The sequence below is a fragment of the Pollicipes pollicipes genome, unplaced genomic scaffold (genome assembly GCF_011947565.3).
Source record: "Pollicipes pollicipes isolate AB1234 unplaced genomic scaffold, Ppol_2.1 Scaffold_3447;HRSCAF=4054_pilon_pilon_pilon, whole genome shotgun sequence".
NCBI classification, from domain to species: domain Eukaryota; kingdom Metazoa; phylum Arthropoda; class Thecostraca; order Pollicipedomorpha; family Pollicipedidae; genus Pollicipes; species Pollicipes pollicipes.
In genome coordinates, this window is record NW_023596297.1 from 21,441,484 (window position 1) to 21,468,936 (window position 27,453).

At 54.2% G+C, this 27,453-nt stretch overlaps 1 protein-coding gene across 3 annotated transcripts; it reads right to left on the reverse strand.

The window, feature by feature from the left end:
- Nucleotides 1-1,095: 1,095 nt before the first annotated feature.
- On the reverse strand, nucleotides 1,096-8,014 carry Nup62 (nucleoporin 62). 3 transcript variants are annotated; one of them, XR_005093492.1, is made up of 8 exons: nucleotides 7,300-7,787; nucleotides 4,841-5,924; nucleotides 4,380-4,476; nucleotides 4,033-4,192; nucleotides 3,535-3,676; nucleotides 2,629-2,780; nucleotides 1,366-2,037; nucleotides 1,096-1,223 (listed from the first exon to the last, which is right to left on the reverse strand). XR_005093492.1 is itself a non-coding variant. In XM_037215024.1 (7 exons), the coding sequence occupies exons 1-7, from the start codon at nucleotides 7,450-7,452 to the stop codon at nucleotides 1,879-1,881; spliced, it is 1,947 nt and encodes a 648-aa protein (XP_037070919.1). In that variant the 5' UTR covers nucleotides 7,453-7,787; the 3' UTR covers nucleotides 1,345-1,878. The 3 variants fall into 3 exon arrangements, 2 of the variants coding, with proteins under 2 accessions (XP_037070919.1, XP_037070920.1); XM_037215024.1 differs by lacking the exon at nucleotides 1,096-1,223 and having other exon boundaries at nucleotides 1,345-2,037; XM_037215025.1 differs by lacking the exons at nucleotides 1,096-1,223; nucleotides 7,300-7,787 and adding an exon at nucleotides 7,899-8,014.
- Nucleotides 8,015-27,453: the final 19,439 nt, after the last annotated feature.

The window sequence follows — 27,453 nt, forward strand, 5'->3', positions numbered from 1 at the left end:
GGATGGCGGCGGCCTCCCCGACGGTGACGTGTGGTGCCAGTATCTGGCGGGAAGCAAACAGACGAGGTCAACGCCTGCGCACGTCCCATGCATGTGCATCGGAGCGCTCTCATTTACAGGTCGTCCGTTCCTTTTTGTTGATCTGCTGCAGGCCGTACGTCACGAGGTGATCCAGTTTATGTGTTCTGTAGAGCTGCCAAATATATTTTGGTTGCAGTGCCCGTGGCTGTTGTGCGTCATCCAGAGAGCAAAATGCAGGGCATCTGGTATTCTATTGCCGTCTGAATGACCTCTAAGTGCTTGAGTCATTGTTTTATGCTGAGTTTTGACTGGATGGGAGACGCTATGAGTTAGTCTGTATTCCAGTTCATGGATGCGGATAAATTCGTTATCCGGTGTGTATGAAACATTTTCTCACTCATTTAAATAGCTGCGGGGGGGGGGGGCAACTTTCACGTGAGATGTCCGGGCCCACTTTCCTCGGACTTCCTAGCCTGGGCGTGTTTTATGACTACAGCCTCCGCTAGTCAAGACGCCGGCCACCAATCAACTCATACGGTTGGGCAGTAGAACAACGTCGGATGCCGAAACGACCAAAAAACACCAATCAGCGTCACCAGAGTACCAGCTCGGGAAGATACCCTATGCCCTACACCCGCTAAATATAACGGACGGTACCGGCTGTGCTATTTACACAAGATCACATTACAAACGAGCAGGATGCCGCCAACTGCAATTTAGCAACCCCACCGCACTAAGGCGTGTTGTGGCATTATGCGAAGACGCAATTTCGTATCCGTTCTTTGAAATGCAATCTCCCACCCGTGTCTTTAGTGTAATTTCGTAACTGCCGCGGTTGTTTTTCAGGGACGCCCACGATTTGCTGTTGTGTTCAACGCGAACCTGCATTGCAATGCGTATCATGCAACGATCTTGTAGAGACAGGGAAGCGTCGCCAACAAACGACACGAAAATGGGAACCGACGTATTCTCGAATTACGCATTCGGAATCTCGTGCAGGCTCTCGTATAAGCTCTGGAAAGGGGGGGGGGAGACAAGACGTGTCATTCAGTCAAGAAAAGACAAGTTCTCTAGACGAGTCATTTATTTGCCAAAACAAAACACCGGGCCTTTTTCGTTGGCGATGTCGAGCGCGAAGGTCAGCGGCACACGCATCGCTCACCCCAGAGTCCTCTCGGAATTCATCACGATATGGGCACCACCTGCCACATCATCACGATGCGGGCACCACCTGGCACATCATCACGATGCGGGCACCACCTGCCACATCATCACGATACGGGCACCACCTGCCACATCACGATACGGGCACCATCTGCCACATCATCACGATGCGGGCACCACCTGCCACATCATCACGATGCGGGCACCACCTGGCACATCATCACGATGCGGGCACCACCTGCCACATCATCACGATGCGGGCACCACCTGGCACATCATCACTGCAAGGACGTTCAACACTGACGACGTCCGTGACGACCCACGACGCCGCGCGTCACGTCGGGACGTCTGCGGCCCTCGCAGCGATCGTCCTGCACGGCGTCAGGCGCCGACACACCACGCACACGCACACACGCAGCGGCTCTCACTTCCCGCACTTCTCACTTCGGCTTCACTTCAGGCGACCACGAGGCGCTCCGTAAGGGCGCCCGGTTGGCCAGCAGCGGAGGCGTCGTGTCGTTCCGCGCCATACCGCGCCGTTAGAGCACGTGACCTGACCACCGGGAGGACGCCGCTTTCACGGGCGTGAGCGGGGTCAGGCGGGCGACGCCAGTCTGTCTCTGACCCGAGGCGGTGCGCTGTCGGTGCCGACCGGTCCGCCGGCCGTGACCAGGGCGGGCGGCGGCGACGGCTCTAATCGAAGCCGCGCCGGAGGGCACGCTCCTGCTCGAGCCGCCGATGCTCCAGCTGCCGGCTCGTCTCGTCCACCCGCCGCTGCAGCTGCGTCGTGTTCTCGTCCAGCCAGTTCAGGCTGTCCATGTGCGCGTTCAGGATCTTGGAGATCTGCACCATCTGGCGGCGGGCGGAGCAGGTGAACGGCGGGCCAGAGAGCCGACGCCAGTGATGACGCCAACACTGCTCCTGGACTTCTATAAACCGCTTCCAGGGCATCGCAGAGCAATGGTAAACCAAGAAAATCGTGTTACCCCTAGATAACAAATCACTGAAATCAAGTGGCGTGCACCGCAAACCTGGTATGTCACATGTTACCAATACCACACCCGTAGCCATGGCTGGGCACCCGGCCTGCCGGTACCACGCGACGTAGTGCGACGAGGTAACAAACACCGCTCGACGAGAGCGCCAGCAGCATCACGTGTCATCCTACCTTGACCATGCAACGATAAAAGAAGCTCTTCCGCCGCAGTTCCACGCACGTGCAAAGCTCCTGACGGTTTCGCTGAAACTTCGCACCGTTCCCCCGATGCGACATAACTGGTCACGTGACGGCGATGCCGACGACGGGACAGCGACAGAGCGGCACGCCCTGCTCCGTGTCGCAGCCGACAAGCGGCGCAGACGCCCCTAAGAGCCAGAGAGACGATAGGAAGCCCTCCGCCCAGCCGACCGAGCGGCGGCGTCCAGGGATTGGTGGCCTCTTACTGGGTCGTTCTCGTCCTGGTTCTTGTTGGCGGCGTTCACGTGCTCAATCATCTCGCGCAGGTCTTCTGACATGCGCTTCAGTTGGGCGCCGATGCCCTCGGCCAGCTGGTAGGTGTGCTCCCGCTCCACGTCGGGGTGCTGCTGCACCGCGCCTGCGTCACACCAGGTCAGATCAGGTCAGCCGCCCGGTGCACCGGGCACACGCTCCCGCCGCCGGCGCGGCGAGAGCGCCACGTCCGGTCAGATGGGGGTGCTCCCAACACCACGTCCGGTCAGATTGGGAGTGCTCCCAACACCACGTCCGGTCAGATTGGGAGTGCTCCCAACACCACGTCCGGTCAGATTGGGAGCGCTCCCAACACCACGTTCGGTCCGACGAGAAGTGCTCCCAACACCACGTCCGGTCAGATTGGAGGCGCTCCCAACACCACGTTCGGTCCGACGGGAAGTGCTCCCAACACCACGTCCGGTCAGATGGGGAGTGCTCTAAACATCACGTCCGGTCAAATGGGCCACATTGGCAGCCATGCGCCACATTGGCAGCCATGCGTGCCGGGGTTTTAAAATCCGACCATCCCAGCAGGTACGTATGACTGTCAGTCACGTGCAAACGTTTACAAGACAGAACCAGGAAACACATGGCTGCAAGTCGGCTCCATCGCAGGCAGCAAAATCAACGCGTTTTCCGGAGCACGCCGTAGCTGAGCACACCAACGGTACGCCGCGCTCACCTGAGCGGCTCCCAGTCACCACATACGTCCCACCGGGCGTCCGCACCCCACCCGGCCCCGCATGTCCCCTAAGCCCCGCCCGGCTCCCCGCACGTCCCCTGAGTCTCGCCCCGCTTCGCCCGAGTATCGGTACCTCTCCACGCGTCACTAGCTCCTACCCCGCCACATTGCCTACCTCCGGCCGACTCGACGGCGCGCTCAAGCGGTGCCAGCAGTTCCTCCAGCTCGTGCTGCTGTGTGGCGACGAAGTTGAGCTCGGTGTCGAGCTGCTCCTGGTCGAGCTTCACCCGCTCCACGGCCTCGTTCAGGTCCATGATCTGGCCGGGGTGAGGCGCGGACATCAGTGGGGACGTGCCTATCAGCCAGATGCCCTCAAATGGTCAGACAAAACTGGTAACGAAACGAGCTGCGCAACGTCTCAAAGAGCGCGCAAAAGACCCGCTGCTCGCTGGTGGCAACCCTGGTAAGCGGCGGCCTTATTCAGCTCAGGGCAAAGCGAGAAGAAACAGCAATCTCCATTGTCACCACGGCGATGCGTTCGATGCCATCCTGGGGGAATTATTTCCTCTGCAATCAACAGCCTGAGACCGATCGCGGCATCCACAGGCGCCGGCATCGCCGCTCCCTCCACGAGCACGCCACCGCCTGAAGCTCAGGTCGCCGCGCTGCCGACCTTCTGTCCGTTGTTGACCAGCTGCCGGTCCCAGGCGTTGACCTGGGTGGCCTGGGTCAGCAGGCGCTTCTCCTGCTCCTCCAGGTCCATTGTGGACTTGTTGATCAGCTCCTCCAGCTGGCGGTACGTCATGGTGGAGCCGGGCGCCGACGCCGTCGTGCTGACGGGCACACCACGTCGTCAGATCACTCCATCCCCGCCCAGGCTCGATCCCACAGCCGCAGTCTTCCATTGTAGCCACCATACAGGCGAAACAAACACACAGGCAGGCGAACCGAGTCTTCCCATTGCGTTCCGTGGTGAGACTGGCAGTGGCGCTGGTGTCCGTGTTCAGACTGGAGGCTCACCTGGTGACTGTGGTAGCTGCGGCTGAAGTCTGCCCCAGACTGGTGGCTGTGGAGCCCAAGCCGGTGAGGCCCAGCCCCCCACTGCTCGCCGGCGCCCCTGCGGCGCACAACGCGCGTCACAACGTCGTCACATGCAGGAGCGGTCGGAGCTCCCTCAACACATCAACAGCATGCACCGAGTTCGCGGCATTCTGGTGACCAAGAACCTGGCCACGAAGACCAACGTCTACATCGAGTACCAGAGGCCGCCACGGCCCGTGCGCCCGAGTTCCGAAGCGCTGAGATACATGGTCACCCAGCTTTCTAGACTCTCGATTCACTTCAAAACTTCAAGAGCAATTTTGACCAGTATGCAACCACCTTTCCCACACGGGACTCAGTCGGGCACCGCCAGGTGACGGTCGGTCGCGATGACCGCGCACGTAAACAGTACTATTCGTGAAACGCTGCACCACACTCACCGGATGCCGGGGTGGCGGAAGCCGCCGGCGTTCCCAGCGAAAAACCTCCTTCAGATGTGGCTGTAGCCGGTGTTCCCAGAGAAAAACCTCCTCCAGATGTGGCTGCAGCCGGAGTTCCCAGCGAAAAACCACCTGCAGATGTGGTGGTGGCCGGCGTCCCCAGCGAGAAACCACCTCCAGATGTGGCGGCAGCCGGGGTTCCCAGCGAAAAGCCAGACGTGGTGGCGGCCGGCGCCCCCAGCGAGAATCCTCCTGCAGATGTAGCAGCAGCCGGAGTTCCCAGTGAAAAGCCAGACGTGGTGGCGGCCGGCGGCCCCAGCGAGAATCCTCCTGCAGATGTAGCAGCAGCCGGAGTTCCCAGCGAAAAGCCCGATGTGATGGCGGCCGGCGTCCCCAGCGAAAAGCCACCCGCTGTCGTGGCCGCAGTCTCAGTACTGAGCCCGGCTGGCTTTCCAAATGGAGAGGCCGCGAAGGCGGGCGCCGTGCCCGGCGCCGCGCTAGCCGCGCCCGTCAGGGACAGCCCAGCGCCCGCACTGGAGGCAGCCGGGGCCGCGAATGCAAACCCTGCGCTGGTTGTGGCAGGCGCTCCCAGCAAGGAGCCAGCGGTGATGGGGGCGGCAGCGGGAGCTGCCAGCGACAACCCACCAGCGGCGCTCGACGCCCCGGGAGTGCCGAACGTGAACCCGCCGCCGGCGGGCGCAGCGGCGCTCGCTCCAAACGACAGCTGGCCGGCTGTCGTCGCGGCAGCGGGGGCACCAAAAGAGAACCCGCCGCTGGCAGGTGCAGCGGTGGTGCCACCGGCGGCGGGGGCTCCGAACGAGAGCCCGCTGGTGGCGGGGGCGCCGGCCCCCGCTCCCAGCGTCAGACCGCCTCCCGCCGTCGCAGTTGGCGACGCGAACGAAAAGCCGCCGGCGGGGGAGGAGGCGCCAGCGGCGCCCGCCAATGAGAAGCCGGGCGTGGCTCCGGCCGCCGGCACACCGAACGAAGAGCCGGAGGCGCCGCCAGCCGGCGCGGTCGGGGTAGTGCCGAAGCTGAAGGGCATGCTGACCTGCAGGGGCTGTTGGGGTGCTCTGGAGTTGGTGTTCTGTCAAGACAAGAAATGAAGCATGAAATTTGCATGCTGATGGCAAATCACAAGGTCTTTTGCCAAGTTTAAATATGGAATCACAGCAAATTGGGGTTTTGAAATTCTAAACATACCCTTTTTGATGATAAAATGGCTTATCCTGAAACTATGAAGGCAGTGTGTTTGCTATCAAATGGGAATGTTCCATGTTTAAAGATATTGAAGCAAGCATCAAATACTCTGAAATTAGCTCACTTATCACTGCTGATACATTTTTAAGGGCAAGGACTCCTCTAGACAACACAATTTCTGTATTTAGTAAATATGGTCCTCATTAAGGCATTGTTTGATGGTGTTCTCATACCTTGCACAACATTTATAGACAGACAATTGACAGCTGTTATATCTGAAAATGGTGCTCAAGAATGCCAGCTGTGAATGACTAAACTATTATATTTTTCTTGGCTTTAACCACCTCATGGCAATTGGAATGGTGGGATTTGAGTGATGTTATTTTGGTGTCATAGACACTCATGTGACATTGAAATAGTCTGCACAAAAAACCTACATTTCTTCACAAGCATAATGCTCAGATACTAGCAAGGTTCAGGTCTTGAGCAGGGCTGGGCCGTGAACTGCACCAAATAATCTTCAAGATGGCCACTTCCATTTTAAACCCCACACCAATGTGGAACACTCCCTTTAAAATCTCTGTCAATTAAACCACACACATATAGGGCAACTGTATATCCTGATAGCTCCATTTGCTGGAATGGCTGCCTTTTGATCTACACACTGGTGAGCAGGGTGGTTTGGAGTTGATTTAACACTTATTTTCTGTCCTTATCTATGATAGCCTAGAGGAGGACAGTCATGCAAGGTCAGGTAACATCACAAATATCAAAGGGCAGAACTGACTGAGGCAGGAATTGCAGATATTAAGTTCTGATGGAAAATTCTGCTCTGTCCACAAAATTTCATAGCAGGATGATAGGGCTGAGGCCTCACAGGCCTGTTTAGTGCGGGCACAGATTCAAGAAACTCATCCCAATCAAAAGGTTCAAACCAAATTTATTCAAACAAAACTATGATAAGCAATGTTGCACTGTTCCTGGCAGACTGGTCACTAAAAAAATATTAATCCAGTGCACTGAATGCCTGAATGATATCAGTCCAATGAACAATGTGCATGCATGCACCAACCTCAAGGCAAGCCAGATTGTACTAAATTTCAAATCAGTCTTGCTTGCAAAAATGTTTTGGAGCTATCTGCTTGCAAAATCTGTTGGGGTTTCTTCTGTGTGAGATTATCTTTGCAATTTCTTAGAAAATTGGCTCTCTGCACACTAAAATTGGTGGTAGCAGGGTACTCATATTTACAACATGCACACACTGATAAGTTGCAGCATGTTGCTGCTATGCTGGACATGTCCAGCTTAAAGCACATTGTTTGCAGTGCCTTGTTCTGTCTTGCCTGTGTTGCAGGTTCATTCAAACTAGCAGTTACAACCAATTTCAAAGTGATAGTTGGATTCATTGAAGGCATCCTAGGGGCTGTTATTTAAACAAACGGCTCAGCACGGCTAACAGCTACAAGATTTCATCAAACCATTTCATTGAATGACTTAAGAGTTTGTGTTTACACCAATCCATGATTGTTGCTCGGCCTGACTTCCACCACCTAATTGTGAAAGACTAAGGAATCAGCAAATTTTTCACAGAAAGCTGTACATGCCAATGCACCCAAATTGGCCTTCCTCACTCATGTGCATTGCTCTGCACTGCTTAAACACCTGTTTTGGAAACTGTGAACAGATTAACTGTTTACAAAATGTAAATGTATCAAACACAATGTAGAACACGAATATGGATGAGACTTGATGATTGGGACACCACAGTCTAATAAACTTAAATGTACTTAATGAGCTCTAATTTCGAAAAAAACATCCACAGTAGGTCCATCAAGTGTTCCATATGAATGACAAATCTTACCCTTTCAACGTGACCACCACAGTTCCAGGGCAACCGACGTCCCCAACGCTCCACTTGCGACCACGGTGGACTTAAACATACGTAGAGGCCGCCAATTTCAAAATGCCGTGCATGCGGCACACATGTCGACATTCAAGGTGACATTATTTCTGTTGCGTATTTTGTTTAGTAGCCTCAAGGAAGCCATGACCTGCTGGACACCGGAAAAAAATATAGGGGTAAGCGGGAAAGTGAGATAATTCGTGAAATACTATGGCAAATGAAGACTAAAGAATGCAATGATCTGTATTCTGTGAGGAGTTTTTCTAGAAAAGTAGTTCAGACAGTTCCAAAATTTCAGGCAGCACTACCACTGGATGCTCAATAGGTCCCATCTGGCAGCCTTGGGCTCTCTGGCCGCCTACAGTGTGGGCTTTCTGGTCACCAGGGGCACCCTCGCTTCGGGACCGGATAACTACGTCGCGCCCAGTGGCTGCTCAACGTTTCTTCTGAACATGACCGGGTATCGTTAACAGGGCAGGACAGTGTTCGCAATAGGGTGGAGCCAAATGGGTTCAAAACCGCACAAGGCCATCCTATGTTTGCCTGAGAACATCCATTCCTTTGCAGAATCGACAAGTGAAACAAACAACACCAAAAGGTTTGAGCCTACGGGTCGGTTGCCGATGGTGAAGCCTGCGTTAACCGTTGCGCGTCTGGGAAGCCGGAGTCACGGGGCTTGATTTCTCGCGGTGCCCCATCCTTCCTGCCAGGGTGCGAGGCAGGCGGCGCCATATAGCATCAGCAACTGGGTGCGTTGTGAAGCCCCAATGACACGCCTCCAATATCGCGGAGCAAGAACAGCGATGCTCTGGGGTGTAGTTTCCGTAAAACCGAACGGCGTTGGCCGCCGCAAGCAACGCCAAGCGGCGGGCGCCGTGAGGGTAACATCGACCATCGTAACATAATGTTTCTGAATGTATTTGACAATAATTTCGAACAGTTCAAAGAGTAGACTGAGCGAATATTTCTTATAGTTTTGAGGTTGTCCTTTGGACAGACTAACAGTTTCAGCAACACGAAAAATAGAGATTCTATCTTTACTCTTCCAGTTCCACCACCAGATTCCGGCACCACTTCACGATGCTCTAAACACCAATCCGTTATTAGCATCAATCTAAAAATCGCGTGGGTGTAATATACGCCGGGAATATCTCCAAATATGTCGTTTGCGCATTTAAAGTGTTCAAAGGTACTTTTGTGAAATGCGTCATCATTTTCATCCAATTGTCGACCACGACCTGGTGTTAGCTGCGGGGCCGACGGTACGCAGTCAATGGAGACTGCAACGTCAGGCGTCGGGTTTTTGTTAAGACAAGCGAGCGTGCATGCTCAGAACTGCCATGCATAGTTTGTCTAACTAATCAATTCTGACTGAATTCCTGAACATTCCCAACCAAACGTAGTTTGGCTATGCTAATATAAATGGTTGAAACATTTTAATCCTCAACTTATATTCGCGGGCCATTCATATTTGTGTACAACCCAGAAAAAATTCTAACAACGTTTCTGAGTTCTGCTGGGTTGAGTAAGGTCCACTGGACCACTGTAAAATGGAAAACGTTGGCGATATATTCGATGTAGTGGTTAAAGCGCCTGCTTTTTCAGTTTATTAACTATAATCATCAGATAGATTTGATCTCGCGGTAGCGCATGTCCTCCAGTCTAGTTACAGAAGTTAAAGGTAATATATATATATATATATATATATATATATATATATACATATAACGTTCCCTCAGCAACAAGTGGGACATATTAGGCAATTTTGGGGAGGGGCATTTTACTATGCGGGGAGCCTTCGTCAGCCCTGTGCCCCGCTTACCAGATTCTCACTGCGCGCCTGGCAGCAGATAATGATGCCATTCAATAATGCGCAATCCAACGCACATAAATCAAATTTATTTTGTAGGCTGGCAATTTATCGTTGTTATACTGGTGAAGAGCCAGTATGCCTAACATAAAAATGGTTTACATGATATGACGTACATCCACTCAACGGAAATTTACGTGCACCGCAGCCAGCGCAACAACAAATTGATGACGAGCATGCATGTGTCGGTCCTATCAATCGCACATGTATTTTCTTCTGCACTGTTACAAAAAGCATATCTTCACTGCTGCGTTAACGACGGTTTTTATTCGATAAGGAAAAAATCCGACGAGGGGGAGGGGCGAGAGGTCGTCAGACCCTCAACTAGGCCCGCTCCCCAAGCATTTGCAAAAAATGGCACACATGAAACCGACAGAAGCCAGAAGTTTTGTCAAAATGTTAACCTGGGTTCCGCAAAGTGATTAAGGACACCGTGAATGTAGGTTGTGGACAGAAATGAGCAAACAATTTCCGCTAACATGGCCAAGCCATGTGCCATGTTTGCATGGCGATGTTAAATGTTTAGTAAGAGCCAATTAGCACTTTGAGTTACGTAACGTAGCTTTGAACTTGCGCGCTCGCAAACCTTAGCAAAAATAAAACAATATTGACACCAAGCGTTGCAGTTTCCATAGCCCACGAAGCGTTGGCCCTGCGGCCGAGCCTTGATCAACGGGTGGACGTTTATGCTTACGCGTCTGGAAGAAGTACCTCAGAACACTTAAAGACATGCAATCGCACATTTTAAAGGAAGGTCTGAGCGGATATTTCACCTGGGCGGCTTTAAACTTGATGATAATGGATTGGCCTTCACGTCACCGCGCATTGCTCCTGGAATTTCGTGATGAACCTGAAAGAGTAAAGGTAGTTTTCATATCTTTCGCATTGCTGTCATTGTTAATATGTCCAGAGGACAACCTCAAAGTTATAAACGAAGGTACGCCCGGTCTAATCTTTTAGCGGTGCGAATGAATTTTGAAAGACTTCCAGAAACATTATTTCACGACGGTCGTTCTTGCACGCGCGGCATGCGCCGTCTGATGTTACTTGCAGCGGCCAACGCCGTTCGGCTTTACAGAAACTGCAATTCTGGCCATCGCTGTCCTTGTTTCCGAGATTGCAACAGCGCAGGCTGAAAGCTTTTGATGTAATTTGTTTCCCTTGTCGAGTCTGCAAAAGAAAGAACGTTTTCGGGCAAACATGGGATGGACTAGATCATTGTTTTAGCTCATTTCGACCCACTCTTTTCAACGCTTATGAGAGCCCTTAGAAGGCCCCCACTCGTTCCTGGCAAGGGGTCTCCGGAGAGCACTCTAGGGGGCACATTAATGTCCCTGGTTATGGGCCTAAGGAGCATTCTGTCCCACCGCTGAGTGCCTTCCGGCTGTCATACTGGCGACACGGTGCGGGATCGCTGGTCGATCCGGAGGTTTTTAGAGAGATACATCATTTCACATAAGTCCCCTCTCTAACACAGGGGGTCTTCTGGCCCGCTCAGTTGGCCGCGGATCGACGCAGGAAGCCTCATTGAAGCGACAACATCCCTAATCGCTGCAGGGGGTCAAATCATTGGCACATAGACCCCAGTTGGTCTTAACGGGCCGACGCTGGAATTGGGCTGGAGGGCCCGCCGTTCGGTACTGGGGGCCCTGGCTGGCACAGGACCTTTCCACTGCTTTCGTGTGAGCACTATCATACGTTATCTTGTTTCCTTTCATTGTCAGAGGGCCCTCTGACCCTCTGGCATTCGGGGTCCCCATCCCCGACAGCCCCGTTCAGCAAGTCCTCCCGTAGCCGACCCGAAACCCCTTGTTGACACAGAACACCCTGTTAGGCACTGTTGACCCCTGACCGATACAGGGGCCCCGCATTGTTGTGGGGTCCCGACGAATGTAAATCGTAGGCCTTGTCCTTGGGAAATAGGCCCGAGGGCTCTGACCAGCACGTAACCGACTGCTCGGTGTCGATGACCTCTGGCCAAAATAGAGGCCCGCGCTGTGCCAGGGGCCCCAATAGATGCAAGATGCCCTCTGACTGACATTTGAGGTCACGACCCTCGGGTGGCGCGGGGCGTCCCTAATGCAATGTGGCCGATCCTTCGGGTCCTTCAGCCTTTCCAGTCTGGTCATTGATCTTTGATTCCGAGTGGCCCTCTCCTCTTCAAACAAAGCCCATGACCGACTCGGGACCATTAGCCGACTCATGACTCTCCTGTTAAGCACCACAGACCCCAGAAATGTGGAAATTTGGAACACTCCCTTAAAGCAGTTCTCTCACTGAGCAATGACAGGACATAAGTTGTCATCAACCCGACCCAATTGTATTGGAGCTTTTCGACGACTTCTCACTTATTGCTAGATTGTTTTCCAGCTGTCACCTATTCGTGGCTCCTAAGAAACCATCAAAGAAAATACGTATTTCAGTCTGTGCTCGTAGTCAGCTGTAGAGATGATTTTCTATCTGCCGGGAAACCGCGTGATATCGATGGTTCTTTTAAATGTAATCAAAATATGATACATACAAAAATTATATTTACCACAATCGTCATTTCGACGGTAAAGCGGCACTGATTAACATAAAGAAACGATGCTGAAGGAGAAGCAGTCTGCAATTAGTATCAATGATGTTTGGTACTTGCTATTGATTTTGAGGTGAACTGTTCTCTGGAAATATTGACATGAATTAAAACGTACGTCATTTTCTTTTTGCCCAATATCCAGACATAATGAAAAAAAGCGCGGCAACTTGGAGCGGGAGCGTGTTCCATTTCTGACGCATCAGTTTCAAACCAAATAAACCGAATTTGCGTTAGCGCAGGGTTATGGGACGAGTGGCGGTGTGTTCCCGGGTGATGTGTGGGCTGCGCATGGAATTTCATGTGCAACGTTCCGTGCGGCACCTGGACTCAATGTCTGTGTGATTTTGGCATTGCTTGCGAAGGTATTCACGTGGGATTTGAATTGCAGATCAAGGTAAGTTCAACCACGCCTGGCTCAGGTGGAGCGGAGCCGGGTCAGCAAGCGTGGGATTCGGTCGCAAAGTGATTCGGCGTAGGTGTCTGAATTCTGTTACTTGCAGAGCTTCTTTCTTTCAACAAGGAGCATCGCCAATCAAGATTAAGGCTATTGCCACAGGTTGTGTTGCGTTTTTCATAGGCTGGCCTATTATGTTCATGGTTTGACCTGTTTGAGCTCAGGTATAGGCGTCTCCAAACTCCCCACTCTTAGCACCGGTTTGCCTCTTGAGCATTAGGTTACCATCCCTAGTGCCAAATCGTTAAGTCCCTACTATGACAACAGCTTGCATAAGCTGTATAAACCCTATACCTATATTTCTGGCACTTTGGACATAATGGTACAGATGTTTGTTGGCTATCTTCATGTAAGGGTTATATGGAAGGAAGTATAGGTACACAGGACCACTTTAAATGCATATGTTTACTAAATTTTATTCATGGTGTTTGCAAGACTTGCTGTGCACTAAAATCAATGAAAATTGATAAGACACGTAAAATTGACGGTAGGTGTTAAATGATCACAAAACAAGGTATTTGATTTATATTATTCAGGTTTTTTTCAAGTTTGCCAAGTGGGGCATGGTTTGATTTTTGCTCAGACTGGTTCTAATTTTGTTGGATGGTAATTGATCAAATAATGGTTTTTGAGTTGTTCATTAACAGATGGTGTAAACAGGATTTTACACTATAGCATTAGGCATTGAGACCGCCCAAAAGACTCCAGCCAATTGATGTGGTGAAGTTTGTGAAACTAACTTCTTCCCAGCGATTGCCTGTGGCCTACTTATTTTAGGGGCTGTGAGTAGTAAAAATTGTGCATCTCAGCCTCATATGGAATTGGAAGAAGACTGATGTGGATATGATTTGTAAGACAAATGGAAAAAGTGTTGTCTATTAGATTTATCTTCTTCCTGATGTTCCAGCACACACAATATGTTGCTAAGAGACAATTGCAGCAAATAATTTTTGGTTTGGGTTCTTGGGTTGGACAGTAAAAAACTATGAATTGGCAGGTCTTGTTCTGGCAGTAACTAACCTTCAATTTGTTAGGAGGTACTGATTACAATGCAGACACTGGCTTTACAGGCATACTTGGAAGTGTTGTGTAAAGCTAATGCTTGATTGATAATGTTGGTTGACCAATACCTCCTGGAAAAGTGAAGGTTTCAGAATCTGACCTTCCAACTTAAAATGCTAAAATCTGGGGTCTTAATGCATTTTTTGCTTATATGAAGATTATGTATGACCAGAAAGTCAGTGATGAGGTTTAAAAGTCTGATTTTAGGGACTAAGAGAAGCTATGCATATTTTATTTTATATCTTCTTGATTCCAGATGCAGGCCAAATTATTATCCTTGTGGTTTGTCACATAACATGATGAGCATACCATAGACCTATAGTGATACAACAGTTGGTTTGATTTCAGTTAGAAAAAAACCAAGTCATATTGTACTGGGCATATTTCTGCCACTGTTTGTGATATGAAAATGTCAAAATGATTTTAATATCACTTACTCAAGACTTGATATGAGAATGTCTTTCCCCACGTTTTATTTACGTTTTGCGGGCCCACCCGCAACATGCAGGAAATATCCGCCCTTTTCTGTTTTATACGACCCAAAATACTTAAAAAATTGTACTCAAAAATACATAATTGTACTCAGAATCGAACAAGGAGCGCGTCTATGTAGTTGTTCTGTTGCTCCGAGACATAATCTCGTACATATGTACATATAAAGCTGAAAAGTTGGATCTTCTGGAACATTTGAACTGGCATGATGTGATGGAGTCACATCTATTGACCTGGCAACGTAAAACTCAGTACCAATCGTGATATGGGGATGAGACCAATCCAACGGCGTTTTCCGTTGGGCTATATCTTTTCAGTTTGGAAACGGGACATCGTCGCAAGTTTGCGAAAGCATGTTCGTCCCAAGACCACGATATGTGTAAACCCAACGGCCCATGGTTGTAGTTCATGCGTCGCAGTCGGGTGCGAGTTATTCTGAATCTCGCTTATCAATCACCAGCAGCCATCTTCTTGCTCTTTATCATGCCCCCAGACAGTGACCGTGTGCGCCAGTGAAGGCCTGGCCCCACCGCTGTGCCCACTGGCAGTGCCACGGGGTGTCCTTCCACCAGACGTTATTACTTTATTAGCAGCGTCATGATTCAGAGTGCGGGATAGTTTTGCTTGCGACCATTCACAGCGATATTGGGGAGCGTCAAAGGTTTCAGGTCAGGTCACTGCACGGTCCAGTTTCTCTTTAAACACCAGGAAACCCGTTTGCTTGAGCTGTGTTGAAAACTTGCTCGTCCTCATATTTGTTTTCTGGCGAGATGTTTGCCATCCCGACCGCTGACTGGTTGATTGCCAACCGGGGCCAACACCGTCAAGGCCGCGCCGAGCGCAGGTCCGCCCCCGACAGTGGGCGTTCATTCAGGCTGCTCTGACAGCATGACGGCCGTGGCCGTGCGTCTCGGGTCCTCGAGTCAGCCTGTGGCGGCGGCGGCCGGTTCCCGCGCTCTCCCGACGCTCGAGCAGCCCGCGCACCGTCGCCCGCGGGGCTCGGCAAGTCTCGGCCGGCGATAATGGCGCTGATGCAATTGCCGGCTCGTCGCCGTTGGGATATAATCAACAAACGACGGGTGGAGATTGGCGCTTGTCAGGGGCGCGCGCCGCATTCGCCCGCACCTGGCATGTGCGACCGAGCCACCCCGCCGCGGCCGAGCCGCCGCGCCGCGGGGTCGTGACGGGCCTGCTGTCTTTGCGGCGGAGGCGGCAGCGCAGCCGAGTCGGCCCGGTTGCCGGCGCCGGCTGGGACCACGTGCCCGGCCGCCGCCGCCGCTCATCGATCGGGGGCGGCCGGCGTCTGGAACACCGAGCGACCAACCGCCGCCGCCGCCGCCGCCGCCGCCGCTGCCGCTCTCCGCTTCCCGGTCCGCTCGCTCCCTCACTCTCCCCTCTTCTTCGAAAGGAGTGAGTGAGGGGGGGGGGGGGGCGTTCGACAGGAACCCTTTTCTTCACCTTTCTGACGAGGAGGCAAGGTGGCACTCTTGATTCAGAGCTTGCTACGTTGCCTGTTTCGGAATGGCACTGAATTTAACACCGTATTCGTGAAGGCACTGCAGAACTTTGGTGGGCCGTTTGAACCCGCGATCGATTTTTTCCCGTTCGAAAAACTCGTTTTTTAGTTTTTAGTTTTTTTTAGAAACACGTTTGTGCTTGCCTCATGCGCTTGCAAGTGCATTCCTTGCATGATTTACTGACTCACCACGCTTGCGATACCCTTTGATCTTATTCAGTTTCCCGGTTACAGGCCTTTCACTGTCACACCGTTAACGTCGTTCGGTTCCGGGAAACTGTCTGAGGTCCGGCGCGGTCTGCCCAACTTGGGGACAGCTTGCACATTCCCTGCCATTTTAACGACGTAGTGGCAGTGTCACATCGATGACACTGAATTCGTTTCAAATGCTCGACTGCGCGTGTATACCGCGCGGTAGGCTCCCAATGTTTGTGATTTCTTTGTTTCGGCGCCACGTGTTGAGAGCTGCCCCACAACGCTGGGTTTGGCCCCATCGGTGATCAGGAGGTTTTGATTGTGGATGTGTCGCGCCGTGCCCCCTCCATTCGGGTTACTATGTCCCTGAATTAAAGCATCATGTTTTTTTTTACTTGTCCCGAAAGAGCGTCCTGCCGAAAGTGTTTCTTTTCCTCTGTAGCTTGTGAGGTTTGATGGGTGTCGGCCCACGGCGGGCTGCGTGTGCGTGCGTGCGTGCGTGCGTGCGTGCGTGCGTGTGTGCGTGTGTGCGTGCGTGCGTGCGTGCGTGCGTGCGTACGTGCGTGCGTGCGTGCGTGCGTGCGTGCGTGCTGAGCTGCTGGGCTGCAGCCCCTCCCCACAGTCGGGCCCAGGCTGACCCGGTCGCCGTACGTGCAGCCGTGCCGTGCCGGCGCCGGGTGCCGGCCGGCCGTGATCGGGCGAGCGAGGCCCGGCCGGCGCACGCCGAGGTCCGGCTGGTGACGCGTGCCCGCCGGCCGGCCACGCCACTCTCCGGATGACGTGGGGACAGACCGGTGGTGGGGACAGCGCTCTCAGCAGCGGCACAGCCTGTGAGCACTCCACGAGAGGCATGGCCTCCTGGAACCGTCTACGCTCTTGGCGGCGGCGCTACTCCTGTTACTTGAACAGCCTCCAAACAAATGGTTTCCCGCTCCCCACTCCCCCTGCCCAGCGTACCAGGCCTCTTTTCTCAGTGTCTTGGCTCTCGAGGCGTGCGGTCCTGGTGACGCCCGCTTGGCTCCCTTCCCTGTCCCCCGGCTGCGACACTTGATGGCAAACCAGGCGGCGTCCTGTCTCCGAGGCGGCTGGCAGTCATTCATGGTGCGGCTGGCTACCAACCATTCAGACGGTTGCCGTCCAAGCATAGAGCCGCCGCCTGTGGGCCGTCAGCCCCGCCACACGCCTCATGGGCCCACAGACATCGCATGAGGCTTCAGCCGCCGCACGCAGCTCAGCGCCGGCAGCGTGCTGCCAGGCGTGGTATGCTCGCGTGGGGCCACGGCGCTATTTCGAAACAGCGTCGAAAAAGCAGCGGTCCGTTATGAAAGCAGCCATTTGCGGCGGTACTGGGCGGATCGATGTCGTATTAACGCTCAAGAATGTAAACTTTCTTAAGTTGGTTTCGCGAAAAGCGCGTCCGGTCTGAAGGATCCCTGCTGGGTGTGCCCCCTGTAACGCAGCGTGCCCACCTGCTGGGCCCAGCACCAGCGTGCCCACCTGCTGGGCGCGTTGCTGCGCTCTGTAATAAACGCGCATAGAAAGCCGGCGGCGGTTAAGTCGAACCGACCCGTGCCACCAAGGCAAAGTTCAGCCAATGCAGAGCAGTCGTGACCAACGTTCGCTGCAGAAAAAGTAGGGAACGCGAGACGCTCACACGTTTGTCTTCCTTACTTTGCAAAATTGGTGGATCGATTACCGTCAAACTCTTCGCATAACACACTCCAAACGACGGTGCACGTCGCCGGCCAGCACCAATTTGCGATGCAAGCGGGGGTGTATATGCACCGGGTGAGACGCGTCTTGAGTGTGGCAATCTCTGGCGAAATTTCTCCTGCCGTCGCGTTTCGTCGTCGCCTGTCATCCAGTGATATATGGCGTCTGAGAAACATGAGGAGGCCGGGCTCATATGAAGCGGGCACACCAGCACCGGCTATCATACGCTCGGAGACGCCCAACGGCGTCCCCACGCGGCTGGCCGGGGGCAGTCGCGTCTGCGCCGGTGAGGAACTTGAGAACACCCGGTTTCACAGACCTGTTTTCGTTTCGCAGTTTCCCCGATCGGCGGGAGTCGCTCCGCGGATGGCGATGACGCCGTCGCCGGTGGCGGGGTAACAATGGTGAGGTAACCGGTGGCGGGGTAACAATGGTGGGTACCGGTGACGGGGTAATGGTGGTGGGGTAACCGGTGGCGGGGTAACGGGGTAACTGGTGGGGTAACCGGTGGCGGGGTAAAAGTGGTGGAATAACCGGTGGCGGGGTAACTGTGGTGGGGTAACCGGTGGCGGGGTAACTGGTGGGATAACCGGTGGCAGGGTAATCGTTGGGGCGATCGGTGGGTGGGTAATAGTGGTGGGATAACCGTTTAACCAGTGGCGGGGTAACAGCGGTGGGGTGATCGGTGGTGGAGTAATAATGGTGGTGGGATGACCGGTGGCTGGGTAACCGGTGGGATAATAGTGGTGGGGTAACCAGTTAACCGGTGGTGGGTAACAGCGCTGGGGTAGTCGGTGGCGGGGTAGCGGCGGCCGGCGACCGCCGACGACAGCCCGTATACGCCATTTATGTGTTCTGTGTGCTGCATTTAACGACGTGCCTCCGATAAGAACAGGTTGTGTTATGGTCTGCATCAAAATGTTGGCACGCAAACTTTGATAAGGGATCGCTGTCTAGTGTAGGAATAATGCAACGCTGTTGAATTGTGACGACCAGTACCCTGCATGCATCCGGCATCACGGCAGGGCTGTTGATGCGCACACTGTGTTTTGATTTAAGAAGTTGGTCAGTCGAGGTGGCGGAGCGTTTTCCGCATGCCGACACGAATGCAGCCTTCACTATATAGAAATCGATGTCAAGAGAGGCGTTATGTGCGGGGCGCCGACGCCCTGGTCTCGTTGCTGACACTGCGAACAGCGGCAGGCCTGTGCGTACACGATGTGTTGCGGGGCGGCAGAGTGACCGCGGCGAGCGCTCGCGCGTCCGTCACACCGGCTCGTTCTCGCCCGCGCGCGCGCTCCGTCACTAACGGGCGGCAGCCGGCGCCCGTGGCGGGCCGGGGCTGCTACTGGTCTGTTTGGACGAGGCGAGGCGGCCTGAGAGCGGTCGACCGGGGGAACTGGGAGAGGAGTTCCAGCTGCTCGTCGCTGCGACTGCCGCCACGCACGATCTCCTCCCGACCGCCGCGTGTAACCTCCCACAGTCAACGGTCGTGGCACGGCGGCTGGTTTTCTTCATCTGCCGCCGTTGACAGCAGGCAGGCTTACTTACGGTAGCGACTCTGAAGCGGCCTGGTGGACCACTAAAACATACAAATGTCTCGCCCTGCGGTCTGGTCGGTGGCATCTCCTGGTGTCCAGTGTTTGAAGTGCCGGCGCCCCGCTGATGTAGTGGTGACGGCCCGAGCTATTTCGAGCCGCTCACGAAACAAAACATTTGTCATTTTGGCGGTGAGCTCGAGAGCGCGTGTGGTCGTCAAACGACCGCATATGGGAAGAGGTACAACCAGCCGTGCCGTTTCTCCGCTTTCCTACGACTCGGTCAGCGCCGTCCGTGGCGCTCGGCTGTGTTTGACGTGTGTGGTGTTCGTCGGTGTACTCCGTTGGCGGTGCTCGCCCGTGTTTGACGTGTGTGATGTTCGTCGGTGTTCGTCGGCGACGGCGTTCACCTGTGCTTGATGTCAGTAGTGCTCGTCCGTTCTCATCGTCGGCGGCGTTCGCCTGAGGCGTGTTCCGGAGTTCACTTCACGTCGCCCCGGTCATCAAGAGGCTTCCGCGAGACCAAAATCCCAGACCGCTGCGCCAATTCCGAGAAACCCGTCTGCTGCTCTCGTGGCGTGGGCGCGCCGTTCCCGAGTGGGACGTGCTGTTCACTGTAGGGCGGGCGCGCCTGGCACACGGCCGGCCTGCTGTTAACCGGCGCCGGCCGCCCGAGACCGGACCGTACCGCGCCGTTCCGGCCGGCGGCCGCTGCAACTGACCTTGGACACCACCAAGGTCGGGGCAACGCGGGCGGCACGCGGGACGGACGGAGCATCGGCGGAGGGGGCGAGGGAGGGAGGGAGGGGGGGGGGGGGACGGCGCAGCCAGATCCGCGCTGCCTTCCTGGCGGCGTAACATGTTATCGCCGCGACGTGGCCGTCGGGATCTTCGGTTCCGCGTAGGAGCGCCGCGTCTCACCAGCCGCGACACTCCCCGCCCGGATTTCAAGGTCTAGAGAGCTCTATGTTGCGGCGCAGACCTGTCCAATGGCTCGTGTCCCTGACCGGTATTTCGGCGCAGACCTGTCCAAGGGTTCGTGTCCCCGACCGGTATTGCGGCGCAGACCTGTCCAAGGGTTCGTGTCCCGGACCGGTCCGGACCGGACCGGACCGGGACCGGTCTCAGGCCTGTCCAAAAGTTCGTGCCCCGGACCGGTGTTGCGATGCAGACCCGTTCAAGGGTTCGTGTCCCGGACCGATGTTGCGGCGCAGATCTGTCCAAGGGTTCGTGTCCCGGACCGGTATTGCGGCGCAGACCTGTCCAGTGGTTCGTGTCCCGGACCGGTGTTGCGGCGCAGACCTGTCCAAGGGTTCGTGTCCCGCACCGGTGTTACGGCGTAGACCTGTCCAATGGTTCGCGTCCCGGACCGGTGTTACGGCGCAGACCTGTCCAAGGGTTCATGTCCCGCACCGGTGTTACGGCGGAGACCTGTCCAATGGTTCGCGTCCCGGACCGGTGTTGCGACGCAGACCCGTTCAAGGGTTCGTGTCCCAGACCGGTGTTCGCGTTTCGAACGAATCTGGGTGGTAAGACAATTGCGCTTCGGCAATGGTTCGAAGACGAGGGCTGGTAACATAGGCCAGTATGATGTCCAGTGCTGCCCGTTCCCATACGAAGGGGTGGTCCGACGTTGCACCTTCATCAGGAGAAGCCACCCCACAGCCTGAGTGTGACCAGAACGTGCTTCTCCAGTGGCCGCCGCCGGCCAAAGCCAAGGGTAGCGTGGCGAGTGGGAGGCGGCCCGTTTGACTCATCACCAGTGACGTCTAGGTATGGGGTCGTGTCACCGCCGGCCATCGGCGGCGCCGGCCATCGGCGCCAACGGCCATCGGCGGTGCCTGCCATCGGCGGACACCGCACACGCGCGAAACTCCCCTCTTACAACGCGTCGCCTGCCCGCGTTTAGTGTGCTGTTTATCGGCGTCTCAGCACCAGGGGATATTTATCGTCTATCCTGGGAACGACCAAGGAAGTGAAGTGTCAACAGCGGAGTGGATAACAGAACACGGCCGCGTCAACAGCGGAGAAGATAACAGAGCACAGCCGCGTCAACAGCGGAGTGGATAACAGAACACAGCGGTGCGCGCTGGACGCTGATGCCGGTACTCCGTGTGGCAGCTCTGGCTCCGGACTTCGGCGCACTCGGTAGAGTGCGGCCTGGGCTCGCCGTCCGCCTCCGCTCGCAGCGCCGACCCGTCTGGAGCCTGGACCCGCGCTGGGCCAGCGGCGACGGCGGCGGCAGCGGCCCTCCTCCGTCTGATTTCCCCGCGGGGTTGTTCCGGGGCGACATTTTGTCCACCACGGCCAGCGGTGCGGCGGCCAGACGAGACAGTGGGCCGGCCCCGGGCTTTAGCGGCGGCCGTAGTCATGACTGGCGGCGCTAAGCACCGGTATTCATGGCGCGGCGGCGGCGAAGCCCGGCGCGGTGACGCCGCCGCCGTCGGCTGGTCGATACGCCGGCCTCGACCTGAGCAGGCCGGCGGCCAGCGTGACGCGGCTGGACGGGCGGCGCTCGAGGAGACTTCATGGAGCCGTGCTGCCGACGGCTTCCCGCAGCAGGCTCTGCGCCGAACTTTGCTGTTCGGTGTTAGGGGAGGGTTGGAAACTTTTCTTGCCTTGTAGCGCCGCTGTCACTGCGCTTAATTGATTGCATTGAAGTTGGGCAAGTACCAGTTTACTGGGGGTAACTTATAACTCAGTTTGTATCACCTAATTTATCTTTCGTCTGTGCCAGGGCGTAACTTCCCAGTTGTTTTAGGGGCGACTTTGGAGGCCCCACGACGTCAATGAATGGTATCGTAAGTTAAGATGTGACAGCATGGCCTCTGGCCTCGACTAATAATACATACATATATACATATATACACATATACACACACACACACACACACATATATATATATATATATATATATATATATATATATATATATATATATATGTGTGTGTGTGTGTGTGTGTGCATATACACATTAGGATCCAGGGGCCTTCATGGCTCCGTGGCTTTCGTGAGTATGCATCCAGGTCGGATCTGTTAAGCCAGACGCTGGGTGCTGAGCACAGCTTGCTGGATGTGACCCTGGTAGATGTGCGGCAGCGTTCGCCTGAATCGCGTTCCGCTTCACCGGGGGCCAACAGCAGCCCAGTGGGTCCATTCACATTCGTTCCTTCCACGACGGTACACGAGACGCCGCTGACGCCACCTACCATGGACCGGGCATCCGAGGAAGCGGTCGACATGACCCGGGCTCTCGGTTTCACCTCGGAGTGGTAGGCAAGGTTATAGGAAAGCTGCCTTTTGAGCCGGGCAGAAGGCTAGTGGTGAAGTAAGAGAAACACGAGGACCACAGGTCATTTCGAGGCACACGCAATGGGGAAAATCTGATCTTCCCAAACGAGTTCCAGCTTAAGTGGAAATACCATTTTGGTGAATGGATCGAGTTGAAGATGTTCTCCGAAACGCCTCCAGGGAGCTCCTAAAGGTTGGGACCAAGGTGGTACTGGGAAAAACCGCCAGTCCACATTCAGAGGTGCCCTGACTCAAGGAACTAGTGCTTTCCACGATGCCTTAAGATGATTGTTCAACACTGTGGTCCACCCTGGACACAAATTAGGGGAGGACGAAGGAGGCGATTGCTGCAAATAAGGAAAAGTAACTTCAGCGACTTAAACTTGAGCAGCTGACGTGGAGCAGCACGACCGTGCCAGCTGGAATGTTGACTGAGGGAAGGTCAGCTCAGCATAGGCATGTTTGAGAACCAGCGAAAAATCAACCCGTGAATTGACGGGCGGCGAAATATTGATGCTGAAAAAGAGCTGGTCTTTGTTCCGAACCGCCAACAGCCTCTGGGTCAAGTGGCCTCTGAACTCCTAAAGTGGGAATACCTCAGGCGTCTACGCGAGTATTATATGTGGATTGGTACCAACTCTCGAGTATTGGAGCGTCTGGCACCAGCTCGGATAGACCTCGACTGAAAGTATGAAGCATCCAAGTGGTGTCAGCGGTAGCGCAGACAGAGGCGGGGAGCACGTGCCCCCCCCCCCCCCCTCTAGGTTCCGAGGGCCCCTCGAGCCCTCGGAACCTCCGATTTAGGGCCCGGTTTGAGGGTTCGAAGGGCCGAAAAGCCAGCCAGAGATCTCATTCAGGGGCCCCGGCCCCCAGGACCGGGCGCTCCAATGACAGCCAGAGGGCCCCGCGCGCTGATCAGGGGCCCACTGAGTCGAGAAGGGCGTATATTTCGGTCGGACACTACCAGTAAAGCACAGTCGGCTCCGTGGCGGCGTGGGCATGAGGGCCAACTTCCCAAGTAGGGACAATATCGGAGCCAGCGATTTACATTGTTCGAGGCCCCACATCGCCTAACAGGGGCCCTGTGTTGTCAAGGGGCCCCGAGTCGGCCAGGGGCGGTGTTTGGGAGGCCCGAAGAGCCTAGGGGAGCCATAGGTCTGACGATCACGGGCCCGATTGGAGGATCTAAGGGCATAAAGGGCTGGTTGGAATCTTAATCAAGGGCCCCGACCTGCGAAGACGGACCTCAAATAACGGTCAGATGGCCCTTTGCGCCGATTGGGGACCCCCGAGTCGATATGGGCCTATCTGTCGGTCAGGTGCCACTGTACCACATATTCGGCTCCGTGTCGGTATGGGCCTGAGGACCCACTTCTCAATCACCTATAAAGCCGGGGGTCAGTGATTTACACTGGTCGGGGGCCTTGCATCCGTCAGGGGCCCACAGCGTCTAACAGAGGGACCTGTGCTTGTAAGGGCCCCGAGCCGACCAAGAGAAGTGTTTGACCTGGCTCGAAGAGGGGCCCGTTGGCCCACCGGAACCGACGATCAAAAGCCCGGTTAAAAGACATGAGGGCCCGAAGGACTGGCTGTAGGTCACATGAAGAATCGCGACCCGTACTTTCGTGACCACAGCACCCTCAGTGACTGACATATATATATATATATATATATATATATATATATATATATACATGTGTATCAGTCGGAAAACCTCTTGCACCCTTTGAAGAAACCCTGATACAGTGCGGGTGTATAAGTCGGTCAGAGACCACACAGGCACCGACTGACAGGTCAGACACTGAACAGTCGGCTCCATCTTCGCCTAAGCCCCTGAGACCCATTACCCACACAGAAACGAGGTCGGGTTCCGCGATTTGCAATGCTCAGGGTCCCTGACACAATGGAGGGCTCCTGTTTCGGTTAGGAGCCACAGTGCCGGACAGGGGCCCTATGGCGGCAAGTGGCCTCGAGTCGGAGCAGTGTTTCGAAGAGGAGCCGAATGGTCTTGAGACCAAAGATCAAGGCCCGATGGGATGACTAAAGAATCCGAAGGGCTGGCTTTAGGCCACATTAAGGACTTCTTCCCATAGGGCCGTGATCTCAAATGTCAGCAAGATGATCTCTTGCACTGATAAAGACCCCTGAGACAGAGCGTTCCTCTATTTCGACCAGAGATCACGAACAAAGATTAGTTGGCTCCGTGTTGGTCTGAGCTTTGGGAGCCCATTTACCAAGTAGGGACAAGGCTGGGCCCGTGATTTACATTGATCGGGCTCCTGTGTCGTTCACGGATCCACATTGCCTAACAGGGCACTCTCCATCAACAAGGGCATCGATTCGGTCAGGGGAGGATTTGCTCAACAGGGAAGGGGACGGGAGCCCGAATGGCGGAAGGTCTGCGTGGATCGGGGCCCCCCAACAGTTGAAGGAAACTCAAAAGACTTATGATGAGTGCTCAAATTGAGATGATAGAAGAGTCCTGTGCCAGTCAGGACCCCGAGTACCGAGCGGTGGATCCTCCACCCCTGTTCCAGCATATGCTTGTTAAGGCCAACTGGAGCTTATATGCCAATTATTTGTCCACATGCGGCGAGCAGGGACGTTGCTGCATGAATGACGGCTCGTGCGTCGATCCGCTTTTAACTGCACGGGTCAGATCCGCGGTCAACTGCGCAGATCAGAAGGCCTCTCAGGTCAGGAAGTGGACCAATGTGATACGGTGCACCCCTTTAAGGGCCTTCGGATCGGCCAGGGGGTGCCGCTTCGTGTCGCCAGAATGATGGCCGGAAAACACAGCTCTTGCTCCTTCAGCTCTTGACCGGGAACGACAATATACCCTGTAGTGCTGTTCTCGAGGGGCCCCTTTACCGGAAAGAAATAAGGGGTTTTATAAGTGTTGAATAGAGTGGGTTGAAATGAGTTCATAATGCGCAAGGTCACCCATGTCTCCCTGAGAACGTTTGTTATTTTGCAGAGTCCACTAGTAAAACAAATACCATCAAAGGGTTTGAGCCTGCGCGCCGGGTGCCCATAATGCAGTGAGTGGTTAACGCGCCTTCGTTAACCGCCGCACGTCTGGGAAACCAGAGGTACGGGGCTCGATTCCCTCGCGGTGCCCGCCCTCCCCGCCAGGGTGAGAGGCTGGCGGCGTCACATAGCTCCAGCAGCTAACGTCATAGAGCCCTAATGAAGCCCGTAATCTCGGAGATCCAAGATAGCGACGGCTTGGGTTCCAGTTTTCGCAAAACCGTTCGGCGTTGGCCTCTACAAGTAACGCCAGGGGCTGGCGCGGAGCGCGCAGCAATAACCATCGCAAAATGATGTTTCTGAATGTCTTTCGGTATTATTTCGTCGAGTCCAAAATTTACACTGGGAGAGTTTTTTAAAACTTCAAGATGGCCCTCTGGACTGTTAGACAGTTACAGCGACACGGAAAATGGATATTTTATCATACTATTCCAGTTTCACCACCAGATTCCAGTACCACCTCGATGTGTTGTAAATACCAATACGTTTTTGTCATCAATATAAAAGCCGCTCAAATGAAATATACGCCCGGAATACTTCTAAATGTACGACTTGGTACCCAAAAGCGCGCAAAGGTACTTTTTTCAGATGCGTCACCATTTTCGTCAAGTGCTGGCCACGGCTTAGTGTTAGCCACGGGACTAACGTTGCGTGGTAATGGGAGACTGCAACTCCTGGCGTCGAATTTTTTTTGTTTCTGAGATATGCGAGCACGCACGCTCAAAATTACGCTCCATTATTTGTAACAATAATCAGTTCTGGCCGAATGTTGCACATATCCAGAAAAACATGGCCAAGCCATGTTAATACAAATTGTTGACCCATTTTGATTTCAATCTACCTTCGTGGAATACTTGCTATATCTGTACAACCCAGATAGAAATTCTGACAAAATATCTGAGCTCTTTCCGATTAAAAAGAGTCCACTGGGCCATTATGAAATGAAGAGTGCCGGCGATTTATTCCATGCAGTCATTTAACGCAGGATTTTGTCGGTTTATCTGTTGTAAACTTACGGTAGAATTGATCTCACGGTAGCATGTGGCCTATATTTCAGTTATAAAAGGCAAAAATGTGTGATATATATATATATATATATATATATATATATATATATATATATACATACATATGCCAGGAAAGCATGTCCTTGATAACAAATGGACCACATCCGGCGATTTTGGAGGGCCCTTTTACTCTGAGGGGCCCCTTGACCCCCCTGTGCCCACCCCGTGCCAAGGCTCTGGCTGCGCCCCTGGGTGTCCGCCAAAGGGACGTGATCCATGCCTGGATATGTATATCAAGGCAATCACTGGAGACACCATCCGTTCAATATGGAAGAGAAGTGCCAAGGACGCGAGTGAAGAGAAGGAGCGAATTCTGCAAAACCTCATGATGAATTATGCTACTGTCATTCGTTCAGGCGATAAAAGATCCGGTGTGATCGCCATAGAGAAAACTGGTCATATGACAAAACAGGTGACGCCTCTACCCAGCAGCCCGTCCAGAAAGACATGACGAGCAAAGGAAAATCGCAGAATAAAAGTATCTTGGACAGCGTGTACCAAAAAGGCTGCATAGGCAAAAACCAGCGCAGGTTCATGGTGCCGGATCAACCGAGACGGGCCAGCTGCGGGGCAGCCCAGAAGTCCGCAACAATGACATTCCTTTGCGACTTGTCAGCGGGGCAAAAAACCTACTCAACGACTGACGGAGGGAGCGGATTAGGAGTTCCAAGAGCATGGGGAAGGTCTGGACTGCTACATAAGGTTA

Bases quoted from the DNA above. Each gene is read 5' to 3' on its own strand.
- Nup62 (XM_037215024.1), bottom strand. From the start codon at position 7,452: ATGCCTTCAATGAATCCAACTATCACTTTGAAATTGGTTGTAACTGCT. The intron at 5,925-7,299 runs GTGTGTGCATGT...TTGTCTTGACAG, and splicing joins CAACATGCTGCAACTTATCA to AACACCAACTCCAGAGCACC. The intron at 3,677-4,032 runs GTCGGCAGCGCG...CACCCCGGCCAG, and splicing joins TGGTCAACAACGGACAGAAG to ATCATGGACCTGAACGAGGC.